We start from the raw sequence: 22,504 nt of genomic DNA on the forward strand, positions 1-22,504 counted from the left end.
TTGTTCAAGGAAAAAAAAAGCCCAATGCATGATAATTTATAGCTGGGGAAGCAATTAAAAAAAAATTTATTATCCTTGCCTCCCGCCCCTCCAACGGAGTGTTACAGCAGCGGGGATTTTTGGTAGCAGAAGTCGGAACAAAATCAGAAGTGTGAGACCCAGCAGCGGGTTGTGGTGCAGATTTGGGAGTTCCAGCCCTGCGCTGGGAAGCAACAGCCCCCGAGCACAGTGGGATGCTGATCTCCCTGCTAGGGCACCCCATTCCTGTGGCGCTGGGAGCAGAGCCCCTCCTGCACCTGTCCTAGGGAGAGATGCTCAGGGCCGGGGGGAGAAAGGGGCTTGGGGAGAAATAGAAAACAAGGCAGTGCCGCACCCCACGGGTTTATCCCCACCCTGCTCTTCAGAACAGGAGTCGATGACCCACACTGCATGTTTTTCCAAAACAGCCACGGAATGGATGAAATGCGCTCAAAGCCGTGCTCGCTTTTTGTTTTTCTTCCCCTCCCACCCCACCTCCCCCCCCCCAGTTCAAAATCAGGAATTGCTGCCGAGGAGCAGGTACTCCCTTTTTCTGTCCCACAGACAAAAAGTTTTCAGAGCCCATTTCTCCTGGGTTCATTGATTTCCGTTGGCGGCGGAATCGCAGCAGGGCATGGACGCGACGTGGGGCGGCGGTGGGGAGGGAGCGGGGCCCCCAGTGCTGTGAGATCCGCCCGGGGGGTTGAGGTGGCCCCCGGGACCCCAGGAGGAGGCACAGCCCCGGGTCGGGCGCTGCTCGGTGCTGCGGGAGCACGGCGAGGGGCTGCGCTGGGAAACGCATCCCTGCCAGAGCGCCGTTTGATGCCGGCGTTGGAGAGGAAACCAAAACAATCTTTTCCTTTCAAGCCCCGATTTCAAAACAAAACCGAAGGAGAAAAAAATACGTATTTAAAAAAAAAAGCCCTCGAAATTTCGGAGCGCAGCTTTGAAGAGCCCTTGGCTGCTGCTCTGCTCCCGCCGCCGCACCCCTGCCCTCTCCCCGCGCTGCCGCCCCGATGGCGGCTTGAGCAGTGCCCTGCTCAATAATTGCTAGAATCTGATAAAAAAAAAAAAAAAAAAGGAAAAAAAAAAAAAAAGAAGCAGCAGCGGAAGGGAAAATGCACGCCAGCATTCAGGTGCTAACCTACTTATTTGAAAGTAATTTATTTTCCATTTTGCCCGTTTTCCCCCTTTAAAACAGAACGCTGAAAGAAAGAATAAGTGCTTTAACATTTCAATGTTGTGCTCTGGTAATTACTTTTTCACTTTTCCCTTAAGTTCCAATGTGAAAACCTCACAGGGGGGTCTTTGCTGCAGCAGGGCTACAGTTCCCAATCCCGAGCGCGAGATCTGCAATTACAAACCCATTCGGCGCCCTTCCCTATCATTAATATGCACAAAATCCCGCTGCTAATCTTATAATCTGTTTTGTTTCATCAATTGCCTGCCTGGCACCGGGCGGGAGAGAAGGAGAGGGAAAGAGAAGGGAAGAAAGAGGAACGGAATAAAGCTGGGAAGCACGTAGCGCTCCCGAAAGTAAACGGAGAAACAAATAAATGGGATTTTATTTCTTATAAAGCACAGCTCGTTAGGGCTGGGAAATGAATGCGGGCTCCTCGGCTGGAGGGGATCTGGGGAATTTGGGGGGAAATGGGAGTGCCCCAGAGCTGGGGCGAAGGCGCAGGATCGCATCTCCTCTTCCTCCAGAACAAAGTTTGTGGGGCTCGGGGCTGCCGGGACCCCCGGGGCTGCGGGGACAATGCAGACATTCTAGGGGGGATCCGCTCCCCCTCCCGGCATGGCACGAAGGGAATAAAACAATCTACACCACACGGGTCCTATTGAGATTAATGAAAAAATTATGCGAAAGGAAAAAAAGGAAAAAAGATTCCGACCCTGTATCTCATTTTGCTTTCCCTGTGCCAGGCCTCGCCCCCGTGCTGCCCTGCACCTGATGATTTACAGACGTAATCTGCGGGGAGAGCTAGAAGCGCGCCCGGCTCTGGCTGTCCCAGATCATCTCCTAAGTAATTGTTTCTCATTAGTCCCAATAATGTTTTAACAGCGCTACCCGTAATTTAGTCATCCAAGAATTAATAACAGAGGGACGCACGGGGCTGGGGCTGGGGGGGCTGTGAGATACAATCTGGGCAGGTAGTCCTTCATTAATCTGATTAGCCCGGGGGTTCCCGTGCCATCGGGACAGGTCACCTTGCTCTGGGACAGGTCACCCCACACCATCGGGATGGGTCACCCTGCAGCAGGACAGCTCACCCCACACCACTCGGGCCCTGGGGTCATCCTGTATGTATCCTAACGCTGGGGCCTGGCCGAGGCGCAGCGCTCCAGGCACAGTGTGTTGGGTTGGGGCTGGGTTCTGTTCTCCCTTATTTTTTTTATTTTTCCCTTCCTCTTCCTTCCATCAGAACGAAGCGAAGCGTTCAGAAGGCGCTGCTCGAGGTGCGGGAAGCACGAGAAGCGAGCAGATGGGAGGGAGAAGGCGCCGCGGCTCCCTACGTAAAATGGCCATGGAGGCGGCGAGAAATGAAACCCAAAAACAACTGTTTTCTATTTACAAATTTAAATAAACAGAACAGCCTTCCCCGCGGTGTTTGTCTAAGTGCAGCAGCATTGCTGCTGTGTAGGTCATGAAAAGGTTGGTGCATAGTTTAAAACTTCCCATTCTGTTAATTTCTTAAAGAACAGTCGTTCATAGTCTGAGCACAAAAGCTCATGATTTAATGAGGAACAGAAACAAAATCTCTGATTGTTGGTGTTTCAAACTTCATTGGAGTCCTCTGGCAACCACAAGTTGATCCTCTGCAGCTTCAATACCCTTTAGCCCTCCATATAAGAGTACATGCTGAATAGAGGACAATGCCCGGTTGTTATGTTTATTTACCCTTACTACAAGCTGGGTTAACCTCTTCAAAACAGCTTTACTAAGCCCGTTAACCACACGGCCCACATGACCTGTCGCCGTATCCCTAATGTGATGTAAATCTGACTCGCGACCATATGCACGAGTTCTGCCGCATTGTGCCGCCGAGAACCGCGCCTCGACCGCGGCTGCTGAGGAGCTCTGCGCAGCGCCCGCCCCGAAAGCAGATCCGGAGTCCTGTGTAAGGGCAGGGTTTTAATGGCACAGCTACACGGGGGGGAGGGGGCAAGAAGCCCGTGCAGGGCAGTGAGTTTCATCACGTTTATTTTAGCCGATGCGCGATTACCCGGAGCTTCGCCTTTCTGATGGACTTCTGCATGAGAATGGAGACTGAAGGCTGACCGGTGTCCACTCGTTACTTGAGGGGAGCTCACTGCTCATGTCCCGCTGGTGTCCTCCCGTGTAGTCACGATCCCATAGCCACGATGTCACGCAGTCATGACACAGCACCGTGGCGGGCTGCGGGGCATTGGGAGTGAGCGGCACTTTGGGTCGGGAGCACTGTTAGCGATGAGCAATTCCGGCAAGTCAATTATGGCAGATCTGCAAAATGTCAGTGAATCTCTGCTTAAGCGTGATGCATTTGATTTTTTTTCCCCCTCCCCAAAGTCTTATAGTCATCTTTTAAAACAAGCTTCCGTGGCCCCATGGTGAGTGCTCCATTTACCAGATCATTTTTTCTTGATGGCTGTGGCAAGCGTAACAATGTTCCGCGCCTGCTTCAGCAGCGGCATGTCGATCATGCTCCCGCGGAACGTGAATGCGCCCTGCAAGAGAGAGAACAACCGTCCTGAGTGGGCCTGGGAAGCCACAGCCCGGCTCTCCCATCAGAACATATCTGCTGGCAAGGCGCAGAGATGGCTCCTCGGGGGCAAGCTAAGCAACACCTGGAATAAAGGCGGTTTGGGGGCAGGCAGAGGGAATTCCCATGTCTGGGTGTGTGGCTGGGCCTCCGCACCAGGGATGCCGTGGTCAGAGAACAGGGCTGGGCTGGAACCTGGGAAAAAATAAATGGTGGTGGTAATATTGTGGTTACTGCAAGAATATTGCCCGAATCTCTGGAAGCAGCAGGAGGCCCTCCTGAATGCTGCTATAGGGGGTTTCCCAGCAGTGATCCCAACACACAGCAGCAGCCATGGGAGAGCCAAGCAAAGCCTGGCCTCGCTTTGCATTTCCAGGGACTCTGTGCTGGCGCTGTGCTGACGAGTTCAAAGCAATCAGCAACGCGTCGCAGCTACCACTTAGCAGCAGAAACACGTATGAAGTAGGGCAAAACCTGAGAGTTACCTTGGGTGTTCTTACCAAGAGAGGACTTTGACGATAAAGCACTGTGCATCAGAATAGGCCAAAAAAAAGGGGGAAAAAATGTTATTTGTAGTTCTGACAGTACCTTGACACATTCTTGGATAAAGCAAACGCAAAGGTGCAATTCCCTTCCTTCTTGGGGAGTTCAGAGCTGAGGGGGAAGCAGCTGAGAGGGGCATCCTGTGCAGCGTGGCACTGGGCCCAGGGCCAGGTCTGGCAGCGAGCAAGGCGAGGACGGAGGGACAGGGATGGGAATGGGTCGCTGCAGGTGTGTGTGTGCACAGGGTGGGATGGGCAGCTCGCTGCTGTCTGCTCGTCTGGGAGGGTTGGTAGGGGTTAAACAGAGGAATCTCATAAACAGAAGGAAAACATTGCCCTTCAACAGAAACGAGTATGAAATGTGCTGCTCTGGTGGTACGCATAGGTTGGCTGAAGGAGTATGAATTAAATCACATCGTAGAACAAGTAAAACAAAAACCCACCTAGAACGGTAACCTGACACAAATCAGTATCATTGCACATAAGAGCAGGCTCCGTAGGAGTCGTTAACAAACCAACAGTTAAAACTATGATTTTATTGTAAGCAGGATTTCATGCTAGAGCTTGCAGTATTTTAAGGGGGGTCGGAGAATAACGGGACTGACAGCACTTGGTCGTAGATGCTTCAGATGGAGTGTCTTGTTTACAGAGCAACCAGTCAAGCCTTCATTAATAGCAACAACGATATTAATTATAATAACGATAATAATACTTTCTGCCTTAGTGACATCCCAGCCAGTTTCACTTACAGTTTTAACATTTACAAAAGATGCAGCCTCAAACCGTTCCATTGATTAACTGTTGTGAAAATACATTAGGATTTAAGTAGACATTTTATGACAGTATTCTTCAGAATAATTCAAGTCGACGATCTAAAACTCCTGGTTAGCACAAGGCATATTTTTTCACAGTGAGAAAACGCATTTTAATTGTGTCTATTTTCCTACAGGCATTCAGTCACAGAATAGCTATTGTTTAAAAGAGAAATTCACGTGTGGGCGATAAGCAGAGAGCTGTAAAGGTCTGGAATGGCCCTTCTCAGCCCTGAGAAGTGGCTGCGTTGGGAGCAGCTCTCCCAAGTGCCCACAGTGGTGTGCAGAGAGGTGGGCACCCAGTGACGGTTGTGGGGTCAGGACATGGTCTGCAGGTCCCATCCTTCTCTTGGAGGTGTCCTGAAGCCAGGCACCTTCACAGGTGCCCATGTTGAACAGGATGGCTCTGGTCAGAGTGACTCAGTCTTGAAAGCAGAAATTAATGGTACAGCGTGCCCGTCCTCTGCTCATTAACATAGGTTGTTTAGAAGGGAAAACGGGATAGCAGCACGTGGAGGCGTGAACACCGAACCACGGCAGGTACGCAGTGCATTCTTCTGTCAGCATGCAGCTGCAGGTTTGGTTGTTATGAATTTGAATTCTCAAAGGGAAAACAGCAGCAATGAGTAACACAAAGAAGTTGGCTTCTCTGCCCGTTCACTCAGAGGTTTAATTTCTCCCTGCTAATTTGCAGTGCTGAGCTAAAGTCCAGAAAAAGAAACCGATTTTAATGCCATTGAATATGCCCTATTCACTGCCTCCCCTTCCACCCACAGGTTTCGGCAGATAGGAAATACCCGTAATTACAGCTTTGTCCCCACGCTCTCTTTTCCGACTCTGGTAGATGAAATTCGCCCTTAACACTCTTTTGATTTTTACTCACATTAATACGAAGAAAACGAGACTTTCTATAAACACCGTTTACTTTGATAGCGTTAATCTGGAGATTGGTTTAGCCATAGATCTAAATTTTCTTTTTGGCTGATGGTCTCAATCATCTCACACTTCCAGCCTGAACTGCCAGTAGTTGAGCTGCTGGTTGGACCCGCAGTCAGCTCTCAAGGAAACAAGACGCAGGCCAGGCCCAAAGAGGTCTTTAGGGCCTTTTTTTTTTTTTTTGCAAGAGGGAACTAGCAAAAAGTGACAGTCTTGGAAAAAAGACAATTGAGCACAGTCAGTGTCAGTGCCACAAAGGTCCAGCCTGCAGACAAGGGAAGCAACAACAGGGAGCTGACAGAGATCAGTCATGTTCACAGGCTGGGAGCTGGAGAGGCAGTCTGAGAAAAAGGGGGCAACTAAACGTAGCTACTGCCAAAACCAACTCCGATCTAACAGAGTTCAGTGTATAACTGGGGGCTCCTCGTTGACAATGTAGATGACACCCCTGGGCATGCATTGCCGTGGATCAGGGTCACAGATTTTGAATGTGCCGCAGCTATACAACATGCACCAAGTAGCAGAATGTTTTGGCATTGATCTTTAATATACCATGGCCAAAGGCTGAATGTGTTAGAGCACTGGTTCCTGGAACAGGGAGATGTTCTTTTTGTGTGTGTGTAAATCCAGGCAGCATCCTGGAACTTTTGCTGTGTGAAACTTTTGGGGGTGGTGAAGAGCTTGATAAATCTGTACTACCATCTCACAAACATAGCATAGGTTTTTTTATGGCAAGACGTATTTAATCTTCCTATAAAGTAAATGGATGGGATTCAGAGTTAGCGATTTCTGTTCCTGCTGGGGATCAGTGTGTTTTGGGTGAACCAGCAAAGGGGAAAAAACTCCACGTCCAACTCTCTTGCTGGCATTTATCACGTGTGGAAGAGTTGTGTTGACTTTGGATGGACAGGACAACAGGTGAGGCACCTTTCATGACTTTCCAGAAGATCATGGAAATTGAAGTCTCTACTTCTTCATCTCTCCTGAAACATTTCCATGTAACGTGCAGTGTTACACAGGGTTTTACTCCCTCCACTTCTGTTTCCTTATGTATCACTGGGTAAACTAGAGAAACAGGCTGGCTGAAGCTATTGGGGTACAGAGCACTTCAGGGACCCCATAGCTCTGTGGCACACTTGTCTCTGAACGGTGGCTTAGATGAAAGGCAATGAGTTAATTAAAGCGAAATAATAATTGTTCTGGGACATGTGGGACAGCAATCAGACAAGCTAGTCCCCCCTGGTTTACAAGAAGGAGGAATTAGAGGAATTCCCACTCCTGGGAATGCTTGGGGCAGTCTCCTCAGCATTTGCTCTTTCCTTGCCTCTACCCGTGTCCGTCTGGGTGGCTGCAATGAGCTCCTTGCAATGCTGCTGCAGGCCCTCTGTTCTTAGATGGAGGAAAATATCAATAACTTGTATCCATACTGAATGACAGGATCAGTTTTCCTAAGGGCTAGCAAGTACGTACATTTCAAAGTACTGAGAAAATCCAAAAATCTCCCCAAAATCTACTGGCTTCACTTTTGGTTGCAGATGTGGCTCCAAATGGAAGCACTAGTTGTGAGGACTCTGTGTTCTGTTTTGGGAATCAACAATACTTGTTATCAATTACTTTGACCTTTGCTAATAAACCTTGCTTGTGGTTTGTCTATTGTAGAAAAAAATACAATTGCCTCGTATCACGTGAAATAATACAGCCAATGGTGCTATGCTCAGCTGTGTGCCTACAAGTACGGACTGCATGGGGCAGTCCCATGTGGGGACAGCCAGCTCTCTCAAAGCAGTTTACTTTGGGATCCTAGTCAGGAGATTTGGATGGCAGGTTTGGAGGTACCAGGAGACGATCATGAGCAGATAGGGCCTTAGCATGGGGTGGTCTGGTCAGTGGAAGAAAAGGAGAAGAGAACTAAGGTTGTGTTCCATGGAATTGCAGTACTTAGGAGAAAGCACTTGCTGCTGAATTTTGAATTAAATGTAGCTCTGAGATGAGGGTTACTGAATGCTTGTGAAATTCCCAGCAAATCTCTGCGACTGGTTAGGTGACTTGCTCAGAAGATGAGGAAGCTCTTGAGTGAGGGGAAGTCCTTTGGAGGCACTCTGCTGTCACTAGGTTAGAAATACTGCCCCTCTGATGAAGATGTGCTTTTCTTCAATTACTTTTCTTACCAGTTCAGCTAGAAATATTTTCCCTTACAAACCAAATCCCTGCACTCGTGTAGACAAGTGTCCTCAATTCCACAGACACTAGAAATGTCTTTGAGCCACAATTACCTGAGAAACAGTCTCTATTTTTGTTGTAATTCAGTGGATTATTTGGGGATAAATCCCAGAAGTCTACTTAGGACTTTTTGGAGACCACAAATATACGTGGAATAAACCCACTAAAATCCTCCCAGGTCTGAGAACATTATCTCTAATCCTGCACATTAACCTGTCCTAAGGAAATGAGAGTGCTGTGTCCTGGAAGAATGGCAGATTTGCTCTTCTGAGGAGGGGAGGAAGCAGGTGGATGGCAAAGGGTCCTCCTAAAAAGCATGGCATTCAGGAAGATAATTCCCTCAAGGATTAAATGAAAACACACATTCTTTAAGCACCCCCCTGCAGAGGAAATGTGGAAATCTCTGCTTCAGGGCTTAAAAAGAACGCTTGGATTTGCTTACAGGTACATGAACAAAAGGGAGCCCAGCTCGCAGCACATGGAGCTGGGTCTGTGCCTGGGGGAGGAGTGATTAGCCTAACCACAAAGGAATGACTTTCCCTTCAAACAGAAGGTTGAAACCATATTTTTGGGGAAGTCAAGAGTAGGAAATAAGCTAACAGCTGTGATGGTGCTGAATGAAGGCTTAATTAATTTTTTTTTCTTCTATGAGAAGAGCCAAAGAGCCATCACAGAGAGCTGGGTCACAATTCCACTTTTATTTTTGGTGAACTTCCAAAGGTCAGTGAGCTGCTAGGAGCTGGTCAATGATATCTGGGTCAACTGAGCACGTTTTTCAGGTTATAACAAGAAAAAGTCTCCCACTCCTCTCTGCTCAGGCCTGTCCTGCCTCCAAATTGACATGCAACTCTCGGCCTTCTTTTAGCATCTTTGCAGTAGGTAGGAAATGGCAAAAGGACCAGTGCAGTCACACAGGACAAACTGAGGACTCCACACATAGCAAGCTACACAGAGCTTTTCTGGTTGCATATTTTTGTATCCTCTGCTCTGAACCCTTTGACATCTGCCCCTCTTGGTCACAACGTTATGTGAGGAAAGGAAGGCACTTGTAAACAAGATCTTTAGGAAAAATAAATGATCCCTGGAAAGATTTGTCAAAAATTTCCTTTTGGCAAGAGGAGATACTTAGGGGGGTCTCAGTGACCCACGGATGTCGGGGATGAATAGGGAGGGAATTCTGCAACGTATGTATGTACACCAGCAAGGCTGTGTCATCATCACATCTTGATGTGAAGAAGACTTTAAATATCACTGCCTTTTGCTTCTTTTCACCTGCATAAACTTCCACCAGTACAGAAGCAGTTACTGGGTACAGAGGATGCATCACTTTGTAATGCAAGACTTAGTCGGCAGCCTGTGTGCGCGAGATATGATTCTGCCTCGTGGAGAGGATGGAAAGACACAAAAGGTCGAGAAAAAAAGAGGAACAGCAACATGAAATAGAGATTTTTTTTCCCCCCTCAAATAAGCCCCTAGCAGCAGTACATGAACTCTGACGGGAAAGTCCTCTCTAAAGCTCAACAGGCGGAAAGGACTCTGTGATCCTCCCAGTCCACAACGGGGCAGAAGAGATGAAGAACAGGGACCCAGAAAATCTATTACTTCAGTCTCGAAGAGTGCCATCTCCTCTGCCCAGTGTTACTGTTCCCAGTCCTTGGATGAGGGTCCTGCCCTGCTGTGTGACCAGGCAAGTCGCTTTTCCATTTCACAGCTCCCCTAGACTGCCCGAACCACTGGGAATAGCTGTTTAGGCTGGGATGGGCCAGCAGATCCTGCTTGGTCCAGCCCCAGAAACTACTTCAAGCCATTGAGGTCTCCACCTTACACTGAGCCTGTGAAAGATCCCTGAATGAAAGGCTGGCACCAGGGTTTTTAATTGCTGTCTTTTACGTTTTCACTAGACTCCTACTCACTGTAGTTACTGCCTTCTTGTGTGCTCCAGTAGAGTAGCAAAGAATAAAATTAAAGAAATGAAGACAGTCCTAGGAATATTCTTCCTTAGTTTACACCCATCATCTATGTAATGGATGGGGAATGGAAGAAGCCTGGAGAGCACACTGGTTGGAGATGCTGCTGCCAAGGAAAAATTTACTTCATAGCACAAAAGCAGCTCCCTGGATAAACATCATATCCAACCAGTGAGCATGATGGTTATTATACAGAAAAATGAAAAGTAACTAACACTAAGATCAGTATCCTCAGATGCCCTTAATTAAGTCATTCAAAATTAACTTGAGGCTTACAGTTACTGAAGCAATTTGTTAAAACCTCAAAAATTGAATTTGGAAGCAGGTGCCTACAGGACACACAGAAGGCATTTGATACTGAAAGGGAAGGTGGTCGCAAAATGCAACACAGGAGAGAATAGTATTAACAGTGAAGCTCGTTCTGTCAACAAGAATGGAATCACTACTATTCTTGCATTCTGTATTATTATCTCTAAATTTCACATGAATTCTCTGAGTAGGGTTGAGCAGCCATTCCTCACTGCGGTTCTCTATTCCAGTTGAGAGAAAGCTGCTCTAGCCCTGTGAGAACGGCAGGAAGCACAGAATGGAGCTGCAAGGCAGCAAGACTGCTGCTTCTGAAATTACCTGAAACAGTATTTTGGCTGTAAGGGCCTCCAAATTTCACTCAGTAAGCCTTAGAAAGGACCATCTGGTCAGAACATGACATGTCATGTCAGATCCTGCTTTGAAAAGTGAGCACTTTCTACTACTTTGCAAGCAGGGCCCGGCACATCATTGCCACCATGGTTTGCTTTGTGCAAAGTGGTTCTTAGCACTGCACCTCTATGAGCCCACATGGAAGAACAGGTTGGCACCTTGTTGAGGAGGACCCCATAGAGGTGACATCCTCTGTCCTCCGTGGGTGCACGTCCTGGGGGACAGGGGCCATGTCCCTGGCTGGGCAGGCAATGAAGGTGTGCAGAGACTGTCCTCCTGAGTGGAGAAATGCAGTGTACAAGCGCATCCTATCTGTGGAGGCATTCACGGCCAGGCTGGGAGGGGCCCTGGGCAACCTGGTCTAGTGGGTGGCAATCCTACCCATGGCAGGGGGTTGTAACTGGATGGGCTTTAAGGTCTCTCTCAGCCCAAGACATTCAACGATGCTATGATCCCAGACCCTCTGACCCCGTGCACTGGCCTTTAATATGTGGAGGAAAACAGATTTAAGATCCAATACGTGCCTGCTGGGGAGCAAGGAAGGGAGAATTAGCAAGAAGATGTTTTGTGTGAGTTTCTGCCCTGCTTTAGGAGCCTTTGCAGCCCTGTGCAGAGAGGTCCGTCTCCTGCTCTCCCCACCTGGCACATCTCCCTCAGGACTGATTGTGCCAGCATAGGAACTGGTAGAGTAAAAGCAATTAGTTAATACGTCCCCTTCTGCTGTGCTGTGGGGGCTCAATACGTGCCCCCAGGTGAGTCTTCCTAAGAGAAAGGCCTTCAGCTGTGACACAACACACATTTTGTGCAATTGTACAGATAAACCTTAAGCACGAATACAGGCTCTATTGTTATATATGTATCAATTTGCACTTCTAGAAACAAGCAGCCTGACAGTGGCCTGTGCTTAAATCCCAGCAGCACTCTCCATTTACATGCAGAGAAGCACCTGAGCCTGTACTTCCTAACACTAGCACTGACAGGAGGTAGCAGTGCCACCCAAATCCCTGGATCCCCCATGTGAGGAATATGCGCTGCTCGCTTCACGCGGACAACAGATCCTTGCAGATATGTTCTGTGTATCAATATGACACACAACAAGGTGCCTGGTGCTCCCCGTGGGGTCCTGACCGCCCCGTGAGCCCTGCGAGGGGTCTGCTCTCAGCAGGCAGAGCCTTCCTGGGCCCGGCGGGAGCTGGACAGGGCCCAAGAGCGAGGCGCATCGTCTCCAAGATACAGTGGCTTGGGGCAGCTTGTCCCAGACAAAGAGCATTATGAAGGAACCACTGCTGGAAATTTCCATCCCTTTGTTGGGTGGATGCTGAGTAAATAAATGCATTCCTGAGATTTTTCATAATCCCGGAAAGGCCCGTAAAAGAAGCTCTACAGCCTGTCAAATCGCTAGCGTTCATAAATATTATTCCTGTGCCGCTGAGCACACGATGTACAATGGCACAGAACTGAATGCAAGAAACGTATGCCAAAAGCTTTCTAAGGAGAAGTCTGTGTGTTTGGATACTGTGTGTGCAGATATTTCTTCTGTTTTGTCCCTATTACAGCTCAGATTTGTGAACTGCTCACCTTAGCTCTAAACAATCCTTACCTGACAGGCAACTTCGGCGGCAGCATTTAGCTCCCTATGCCTGGTGTGATGTGCAGGTGCTTTGAAAACATTGATAAATCAGTACACTGATGTTAACGTGTAAGCAACCTCTTACTCGACTCTTCTGTTTTCCCTTCTGTCTGAATCTTATTTTAAAAACAGACGACTCAGGAAGATCCTCTTACAGCAACAATGTCCCACTCACTTGTCATATAGAAACAGACAGAGAAGGTATTCTATTCACCCGGTGCACTGGTAATGTAAACACGGGAGTTACTTGCACAGCAGAGAGCAATACCGGCAGTCACAGAAGTGAGATCTCCCCAAAATAAGCTGGCAGCTTCTCCCACTAACTCTGCCCTTTCACACTCAGTTAATCTGGATTTCTAAGCTTACTGGTCTGTTTAATGCAGCACAAATTCTATAGACATTTAGAACAGAACCTGACTTTCAGCCTACCAAGACATTTATTGCTTCTCCCTTTCTGAACACACTCTGACATTTATCTAATACTTTTTTCCAGCAGCTACCCCTGCTTTCTTTAGGATGAAATTTTTAATTTTGGAAATCACATCCTCTACTAAAACAGATCTGCTGGAAAAATACTGAAACAATACAGAAATGAAACATTTTTTATCAGTACTTTTCATATTTAGATCTCAAATTTCTAGACAATAGAGAACATTTAATATGTAATTTGATAAAACATAAAGTGTACTTTTTCAACATTTGTCTTTTGTTTGTCCAAAATACATTGTTACTATTCATTTCCTACATATGCTATTTTTCGAGTTGAAGATATATTAAAAAAAAAATACAATGAAACCAGCCTAGAAGCCAAACCAAAATAACACCCCAAACAGCACTATCTCGGTAACGTAAACCTGAATGTTTTTGGCCAGCAAAGTCTTTAATACTCTTCTGTTTGGACACTGTCACAGCATCTCCAGTTCTGCAATGCTCATCTGATAGGCAAATTTTTAGGAACCTCAATACTCACAATTTGGGGGCTGCTCTGCCCAAGCTTGTCAGCTTCCAGGACGAAGGAGCCTGCCTCAGCCTTCTCTCAGAGAAAGATTATTATCGTAATTGTCTCTCTCAAACTGGAACAGATTGTAAAAGCTTATTACTGTATTTCAATATAAAATACTGTTGACCAAGGGCAGCAAACTTTAAAACCATTGAATAATAAACTGCGATCCCAGAGACCAAAGACCGGTAACTTATCTGCCGCGCAAACAACCACACAAATCCCTCACATTTATTTTTTCCAGGCTTTCAGCTTTGATTAATAACATGGCAAAAGCACACAAGTCTCAACCATATTAACCACAGCTATATTTTCAGCCCTACTGACACGAACGCTTTAATAAAATAAAAGGAAAAGGAAAACAGAAGAGGTGTTTCATTAGGACATGAGGATTACTAAAACCACTGTGTAGAGCATTTGTCAGGAGGTGGCATGGGAAGAGTTATTACTTACATTTTAGCGTGTCTCTAGGACGCAGAGCCAGAGGCTCCCTCGGTGAGATATGTTTGCTTTGGAAAAATATTAAGTAATCAGCCTGCCCGAGCTCTTCTAGCTGACACGTTTTTAATACCAAAATGCAAACCCAGTTAAGAAGTTTGCGGGAAACGCTACAGGGAAAACTGCTTTTCCAGTTTTGTTACGAAGCCCAGCAACACTGAAGCGGTGCAAGGTCCAGAAGTTCTCAGATTAACCTGCCAGTTCTTTTTCCAGACAGGCAGCTACGTGTGAAAACATATAAAGCATACATATATGAAGCATGGTTAAAAAAATACACCGAGATGCAAACCCCCACAGATCTGTACTTGTGCCTGATTACAGAAGTTTACAACCTAAATGAAAAGCATTTATTAAAACATAAAAAAAATGGCTGGTGTGATCAAGAAACCAGTGTTATGTCAATAAAATTGCAGCTTCGAAACAAATCCAAAGAATAAGGCTTGTCTGCTACGAAGTGCTTGTATTTTAACATCAGTAGCTTCATTACTGTGTGATGCTGGGACTGTAGTTACATCTTGCCCAGTCTCCTCACTGGTTGTACAAACGACACGGGTATTCCATAGATGAGTTTCTAAATTCAGTGAATTAAAGGTATTTTACAAATAATAAAAATAAACAATATTGGGCCGAGCATGTCGCTTGACTTTTTCATTCTGCATCTACCTGCCCACACTCTTACTCTAGCAGCACATTTATAATGATGCCTTTGGCAACAGATCCAAGCTTTTAAAATCAGGATAACGTGCAATGCTGGTCACAGATTTTCTATTTCTAAACCACTAACAGGAAGACAGCTACCCTCCAAAACAGGGGAATTAGAACAAAGAGATACAGGCATGTAACACAGTAACGGTGACCCTGAAATAACTGCTCAGGACGGCACCCAAATATGATAGTAAAGGATGCATTAGAAACACCTCGGTTCTGCTGCCGGGATGCGGCAGCCTCGCAAAGAAAAGGGCAGACCAATAACAGATACCTTGTCACACTTTCATCCTGAGATGAAAGCACCATTTCTGCTTTGACCTTTTTTAGAATCCATAACACACAACACCTGGGGCAGCCGAGATGCAGGGGAACGGGGAAGGGGCACGCTGCAGCTTATTCCTACCCACCAGCAAGTGACAAAACACACAGAACATCTCTAAACCGCACCGCAGAAAGCGAGAATCTATGCACAGCCCTACATGTGAGCTTCATTAACAAAGATATTTTTTCCCACTTGAATTGCACACATACGAGTGTAAACCATTTCTGCATGCCCCCACTACCCGCTCTGACATCGGGATTTTGGCTGTCCCAGGCTTGGCTGTCACTAAGACAAACATATTTCACCGCAACTTTTTTTCATTCAAAAAGAGGCAAACTGGATTATAGCAAATAACCTTTAAGATAATTAACTGACAATGCTGCAACTAGCATAAAATCTTCCTTCAGGCGACCCCTAATTTAAGTATTACTGGCACAAAGTGGAGACAGATTGTGCATCACCACCGCAATATTTACATAGCAGAAACCCACAGAGCAGGAAACGTGAGACTCAATGATGCACTAAATTAGGAACAATCATATTCTAGTGTTAATTTGCTTTCCACTCTATCCAAATTTCAGGTCCAGCAATTGGTACAAATGCACATAAAACATTCCCATTTTTAATGATTAAGAACCACAATCCACAAGCAGCTCTGCTCAGAAGTAAATCTACTCACTGCTAGGGATGTTTGCAACCCCCCAAAAGCGAGGCAGTTTTACCAACACAGAGATGTTCTGAAAACTGAGTCTTCCTCATCTGTTTATCCCTTTCCATCAATTATGCCTGCACAAGCTGTTGGAGTCTTCTGCCCGGCTACCTGCCTTTTGCTTGCAAATATTTTCTTTTGGCTGTCGCACCGTGATTCTGTGGTGCAACTCAGAAGCAGTTTTAATTCACCGATGCTGCAGATATATATGCGCGCACTCAGAAGGCTCTGTGCTCAGAGAATTAATGTTAAAATGGAGAGAGAAAAAGATAGCCAGGTTATTTGTAAACACACTGGGAAAGTGCCACATTTATAATAAATACACACTCTACAGTCTCAATCCAGATACAGATTTCAAAAGCGTGACTCTCGAATGCAGCATGCTTTGTAAGATGAATGCAAACAGCCATCACCAATCTCTCTAAATTTTAAATATTGTTTAAATTTTCTTTCCACGACATCATATAACAAAATATTTACCTTTCCTAAACGCTGATGTTCTTCAAAAGCAGAAATCAGTTCTTGTGCCCACTTTATTTTTTCAGGGCTGGGAGAGAACTGTTCCTGGACAACAGCAATTTGGTTAGGGTGAATCACCTGCTTACCTACAAAGAAGATTAATAACACCAGAATCATGCATCGACAAACAGATGTTCAAGCAAAATGTTCCAACCACTTGAGGCTCTCCTATGCCTAGCAGAATTTCTGCCACTGAACTAATTATTTTACTTGTTTTCTTTTATTATTTAACTGGACTGTGTGCCAGATTTTTAAGAATAAAAATATCTTCCGCAATACTTGCATTTAGTATGTTTGAAGGGACCCAGAATTCATTCTCCTCCCTCCCCATTTCAGTCCATACATCTTCCATCGGTCATCTCAGGTGGAATTGTTGGTTGGGGCAGTCAGCAGTGCTAGCGTACAATGCACCTCTGAATTTTACCTATATAAATAGCAGCTCCAGCCACTCGTAAATAAGTTGCATTAAAATGTGTTCAGAAAGTGAGATTTATCGAACTGAAAAGTTTCCGGTCATGCAGGGATTGTTCCCTCGATTCTTAGCATTGGCTCTGCATCACGCAATGCTCAGCGCTACTTATGTTTTTGTTGTGGTTCACAGGTGCAGGGAGACTGGGATATTTATTTAGCCACCCGTATATTAAACTGCTGCCAGAGGTGCCCTGAAGTGTTACGAAGCACTTTTTTTAATCCTTTCTTGTATGAACATACAGTAGGAAAATAAAAATAGGTGTTGCCTTTTTTTTACCAGAGATTTTCCAATCTGAATAGACAGCCACATAATCCTTTCTAATCTGTTATTGTACTTAGCCACACTAAAACAAATACATATCTAATTTGTTTGACAGTTTTAAAAGTGTGGCACTCGACGTTATTAGCCTGTTTCTAAGGGAATTTCACAGGCGGCGTGATGGCTGCATGATCCCCCGCGCCGTGTCGTGGGAGCGCTTCAATAAAGCGGGGCTACTGCAGCTCCCGGCTCCTCAAACCTCGCCGTGACACAAATTAATCCCTCTATGCCACACGGCAGAGCGGGTTGCAGCCACGAGCCCCATCCCCAAGCCTTTCACGCCTCCTGGCCCTACAGCAGGGCACCTCGGGCTAGGCCAAGGGCCTGGGGCTGCTGCGGGGCTTGCCTCATGTTGGGCCTGCACCTCCTCTGGCCCTTGTGCGGTGCCCAGGGACCCTAAGGAAACTCAGGAAGCTGTGTGGCTCTGGGGTTACATTGGCACTGTGGATGTCTGCCCACGGCATGCGGCCCGGCCTGGGGAGGGAACAGGACCCTTCCACTGATCTTGTGGAGATAAAGCTAGAAATAAGCTCATCGCTACACACAAGAAGTCCCATACCACAGCACACGCATGCCACTGTTTTAAACAACAGAATGGGAAAAAGATTCCCGTCACTGGGATTCCTTGTGTCAGCTTGCAGTGGCTCTCTGATAAATGTTTGCCGTGACAGGATTGTGAGTGCAGGAGCACAATCTGCTTTCATTTGATAAAAAACAATCGTAACTCTTCAGCATCCCCGCATTTCTTTAAAAAGCTACAAGTTGCTCTATTTTATTTTAGTTCTCATTAAACAGTTGCTAGTTTAAGATCTTGAGGGCATCCAGTTACTCTGTCTGAAATTTTAATATGGCAATGACTTAAAAATAATTTAAAAATCGCTAGAAAGTTTGAAGCTCCGTAAGATCTGATTAAAAAAAAAAAAAGAAATTACAGGCAGACAAATTCCCTGAGCTAATGTTTTACATTCGTTCCAATCAAACGTATTTTAGTCACTTTAATTAAACGTCACTACTGATAGGCTTCTGTATTTTTAATATGACACATTCTAAACCACTAATTGTAAAGATGGAGACTGTACAAATAATTCCTGCAAAATCCTGAGAATCTGGCTTTCTGGAAGAAATAAAGAACAGATTTTAATTTGTACTTAAAATTACAACAAAACCAAAAATACATGCCTGATTTTTTAAGGTGTAAAACATTTCTGTAAAAACATTTTCTTTTGATACAAATATCCGTAGCAGGAAGCTATACTTCGCATCATTAAAACATTACCAAACAATTTACAGAGAAGAAAATCGAACCTTTGATTTATAGCACTCAGTGGATTTTTGTCACAGAATTATGTATCCAAATAACTGTATAATAGACGTAATGCCATGCAGGAATGAAGCAAATATTTTAAGTGGAATTGTTGTTATTGACAAGTTACCGAGAGAGTGCAAAATTGGAATACATTAAAATTTATGACCATGAAATCCTTTTTACAGTACCTCTTGATATATCGTGCTTTAAATCAATACCTGTCAAGTCTTTTAGGTAACTGTATGATGGTGTTGTTTTAGTCTTCTACAAAAGACTACAAAAAAAGAGGAAACCTATAGTGTTTCGTATTTATATCTGCCTTCTCAGCATGGAGCACGGGACTTTCTATAATGACTAAGTCGGCTGTTAAAGCTTATCGTAAGTCTTCCTTAATTTTTTACATAAACTTTCCTAAAACTGATGACCATTTACATAGGTAGCACACTGGCTTTAAGTCCACAGACTACGGCGTTGTAAAACATCTTGTCGTGCGTGCATGCGTGTGTATGTATATATATCAATATGTACACAAAAGATGTATTACATTGGCTAAACTACATTTGAAAACAATCAATTTTATGGAATCACACTGACTGAAGAAAAACTAGACTGTTTAAAAGCTAGCCGGAAAAAAACTTGCCACTGAGGGTCACAGTAGTAACCAAATAGATGGTAAAATCTTCGTTATATTATTTAACTTGTTAAATTGTCAGTGAACACGTGATCACTTTAAGGATAGTTCTATTCTATTGGTTTCTGAATACAAGAAAATATAAGGACATGTAACTTTGCTGAATACTATGGAGTTTATGATTACGTTTGAGAGCGGTGAATTTGGCCCTACGCGTGCATGCGTTTTGCCAGTTACCAGGCAATTGGCGAGTTTCCCCTCATTTTAGTCCTGTTGATTCCAGTGGTTTAGATCACATGTGAAAAAGTAGAAAGCTGTGATCGTAAATAGTTAAAAATAACAGGAATCATGTGTTTAGAACTTGTTATTAAGGCAATGCTTCAGGATTTTATTATCGCATTACTAACAACAGCCAGTGACAAATATGATGTATTTTTTAGAAGGTCATGGATTAAGCTAGGGTCCATTTGTAAATTTCTGTGACAGAAATGAAATTGCAAATGTTAAAATGTTTTTATTCAAATAGTTTTCAAACCAAATGTTTTTTCCTTTTAGTTTTGAAGTGACATTTTAATTTAGCCAAACTAAGCAAAAACAAAGATTAAGTAAACTGCAAGCAAAAGAAAGAAAAAGACGAGGGAAATATTTTTGATAGCCCTCAAATATTTTTTCTTTACTGAAAATATGAAAAAGTCTGTTTTGTTTAGAATGGATTTTTTTTTTTTAAAGAATTTTGGCCACAACATGAGAATATTGACCCATCTCTGTTTATGATGGGAGTGTTTGTCAGGCTGCTTGCTGCACTTTTGAGATGTGGTGATTAGAATTGCAGAGAGGCAGAAGGCAAAGAGCTGTGAGTTTATGTTAGTGAAGCTGGTACCTTATACCAAGCTTTACTCCTCACACAGAAAGGAAGGCACCTTTATGGATGCGTTAGAAACAAACTTGATGCCCTAAACTGCCACGCATGACCTTTTTATTTGTCTTCTATCTGGAGCCTATTCTCATGTGAGAAAACTTCCTACAGAAAGTCAGTGGAATCCAAAACACCATCAGTGCTGTTTATGCTTTGTGATTTAAAATTTTCCAAACTAGCAGCCTGAGCAATGTATTTAAAAGCACATTAAGTGTTCAGAAAGATAGCTCTCAAAGGTGCTGGGCATCTGCAACTCCATCTTCTGTCAACAGGAGGTTCAGATACTTAAATTTTTTAAAAATCAAGCCCTTCCCTAAACTAGAAAAGACTGGTCTCGATTACGTAGCCATCAGCAGGTGCTACCATTCAGGAGCTCCATTATTTTCCCCACTTCAATAGCGGACGAATTGAGGGTGGAAGTCCACACGGACAGAGATAATGTTGTGTAGCTGTGAGGAGCTCCCTGCTCTGCCTCTGAAATGAGATCTGCTTTTGCAACTGCTGAAGCTCAGCAGACGGGAAGGCAGAGTTTGGGCTGAAGAGAATCGATGGCTTTTTTTTTTCCTACTGTCGAGTCGAGATCACTTAAAAGAACACTTTTAAAAGAACACTCGCTGTATTTGGTCACTTTGCTTAGTGCTTTAAGACATCGTATGCCATTAACTGTAAAAATACACTGTGCTAAACCACATCATCGGGATCTATTCCTTTGCTAACAAAACCTGAGCAGCTATACGATTGCTGTGCATACATCCTGAACGACAGTCACAGACGAATAATGTAAAACGTCAGAGCTGCATCCTAGAATTCTATAATGCATGTGTCAAATGGCTGATTTCTATTGCAAAAACACAATCTTTGGTGGCTGCACTATCCCACCAGGGTGTCCAAGTGATCTGGTACACCAATCACAGAGTAACAGGCCGCATTACAGGGCTCTGTTGCAAGGAGCCTGCTGGTCTTGCTGTCTGCCAATACCCGTAGGTGTCACCAGCACTTACTGGGAGGGGAGCCAGGAGATGAAAAACAAATCAAAGAAAATAATAAGAAAAGAACTTTCCTGTAGCAATTAGCGTGCAGGGTTCGCTTATCAACTCCTTCACCTAGCAAGTGCTTTTTAAGCAATTGCTGTTTAAAAAACATGCAAAAGGAAACTGAATATCTTTAAAAAGTGACTGTGGAGTGACCATTGCAAAGTACAGTATTGCTTCTCCCATACTCTGTGACAGGAGGAATCACATCCTGCACACCCTCTGCCCCAACCTCTTTTCAAAACAGTCATATGCTTCAAGGGGTGTAGTTTTAAAAAGCAGCCTGTGGCTTTTCAGGCAAAATTTCCAGGCACAACTGTAAAGGTGCTAATTAATGCAGATGAGCTTGGTACCACTTAGTTTTTAAAAAACTGACCTGAAAAAAAAAAGCAAGTTATTTGTCAAAGTAACAGTACACATAGCAGTATCTTGAAATTGAAGAATATAGGCATTATTTTGAGACATTGGCAGAAACCCATACCAGTGAAGCCCATTGAGGCACCTTCCCTGGATTGCCTGCGGAGCCCATCTTCATCTCGGAAATCAATGTAAACCAAGTCTATTGCTTGGAGGCCAAATGCCTTTGCTGTGACTATTATTTTTTGCCTGGCATATAGAATATCGTGAGTTTCCTTACTGCTTGTTGCACCTATGAAAAGAAAGAAAACAAAGAAAAGATGACAAGAGCGCCTTAAGTCTTTCTCATGATAAAAAAAAAAAGAAAAGGAAAGAAAATTTGAGGTTTCATTTAACTGACTGGAAAACAAAAGTGGATCGCAGGGCTGTATTGTAAAACCGATACTCCCGGGGAAAAAAATAAGCTGCTTTAGCAAAAGAAATAAATCTCTCTTTATAAAGTCGCTTATAAAGTTCAGATTTTGATTCAGTTCAAATCAGAAATTGTAAGCATGAAGTCGATGGAAGTTTTGGCTCATAAGGACGACCGAGTTGGGACTAATGGGCAGCAATTACCTTATTGTATTACTGTATGTGCAGCAAGAAGCACTACAGCAAGAGAAGCTTTATACAACGTGACACACTGGCTACAACTAAATGGTTAAAAAACTCACACTGAGAGCAGAATTGCACTTTCCTTGGTTGTGATTCTTGTCACAACGGATGTCCTAAGCTGAATATTTAAGCTTTAGTATTTGGATGAAAAATGACGGTAGATGACTGAGAAGAACCAAAAGTATTCACAAGACTTGACGTGTTCACGGTGCACCAGATAAGCAGCATTCTCACGTGAAGGCTGGAGTAAAAAAATAATAATATGCTCCCTTTCCTGAGGGTCACTGTTTAGACGCAGATTTCCAATTTGTTAGGAATAATTTAATGAATCAATGCTAATTTTTATATTAACATATTTATTTTCAATTTAAACGTCTACAGCTGTGAACTAATATCTTTAAACTGAATCAGACTAATGAGGAGATAAGTGGCTTCTCAAAAAAAAGTCTGAACTACTTTTCATTTTCAAGGAAGATTAATAGTGTTTTTACAGGAA

At 44.4% G+C, this 22,504-nt stretch overlaps 1 protein-coding gene across 1 annotated transcript in view; it reads right to left on the reverse strand.

The window, feature by feature from the left end:
* Nucleotides 2,564–22,504, reverse strand: part of CLYBL (citrate lyase beta like) — a 126,649-nt gene continuing 106,708 nt past the window's right edge. The window contains exons 7-9 of the mRNA XM_021402205.1: nucleotides 21,479–21,646; nucleotides 16,285–16,409; nucleotides 2,564–3,726 (exon numbers count right to left, since the gene is read on the reverse strand). Of these exons, the coding sequence (XP_021257880.1) occupies nucleotides 3,631–3,726; nucleotides 16,285–16,409; nucleotides 21,479–21,646 (389 nt within the window). The 3' untranslated portion in view covers nucleotides 2,564–3,630. The remainder of the gene's footprint in view (nucleotides 3,727–16,284; nucleotides 16,410–21,478; nucleotides 21,647–22,504) is intronic.

This window comes from Numida meleagris, chromosome 1, assembly GCF_002078875.1.
Source record: "Numida meleagris isolate 19003 breed g44 Domestic line chromosome 1, NumMel1.0, whole genome shotgun sequence".
In the NCBI taxonomy this organism is placed as follows: domain Eukaryota; kingdom Metazoa; phylum Chordata; class Aves; order Galliformes; family Numididae; genus Numida; species Numida meleagris.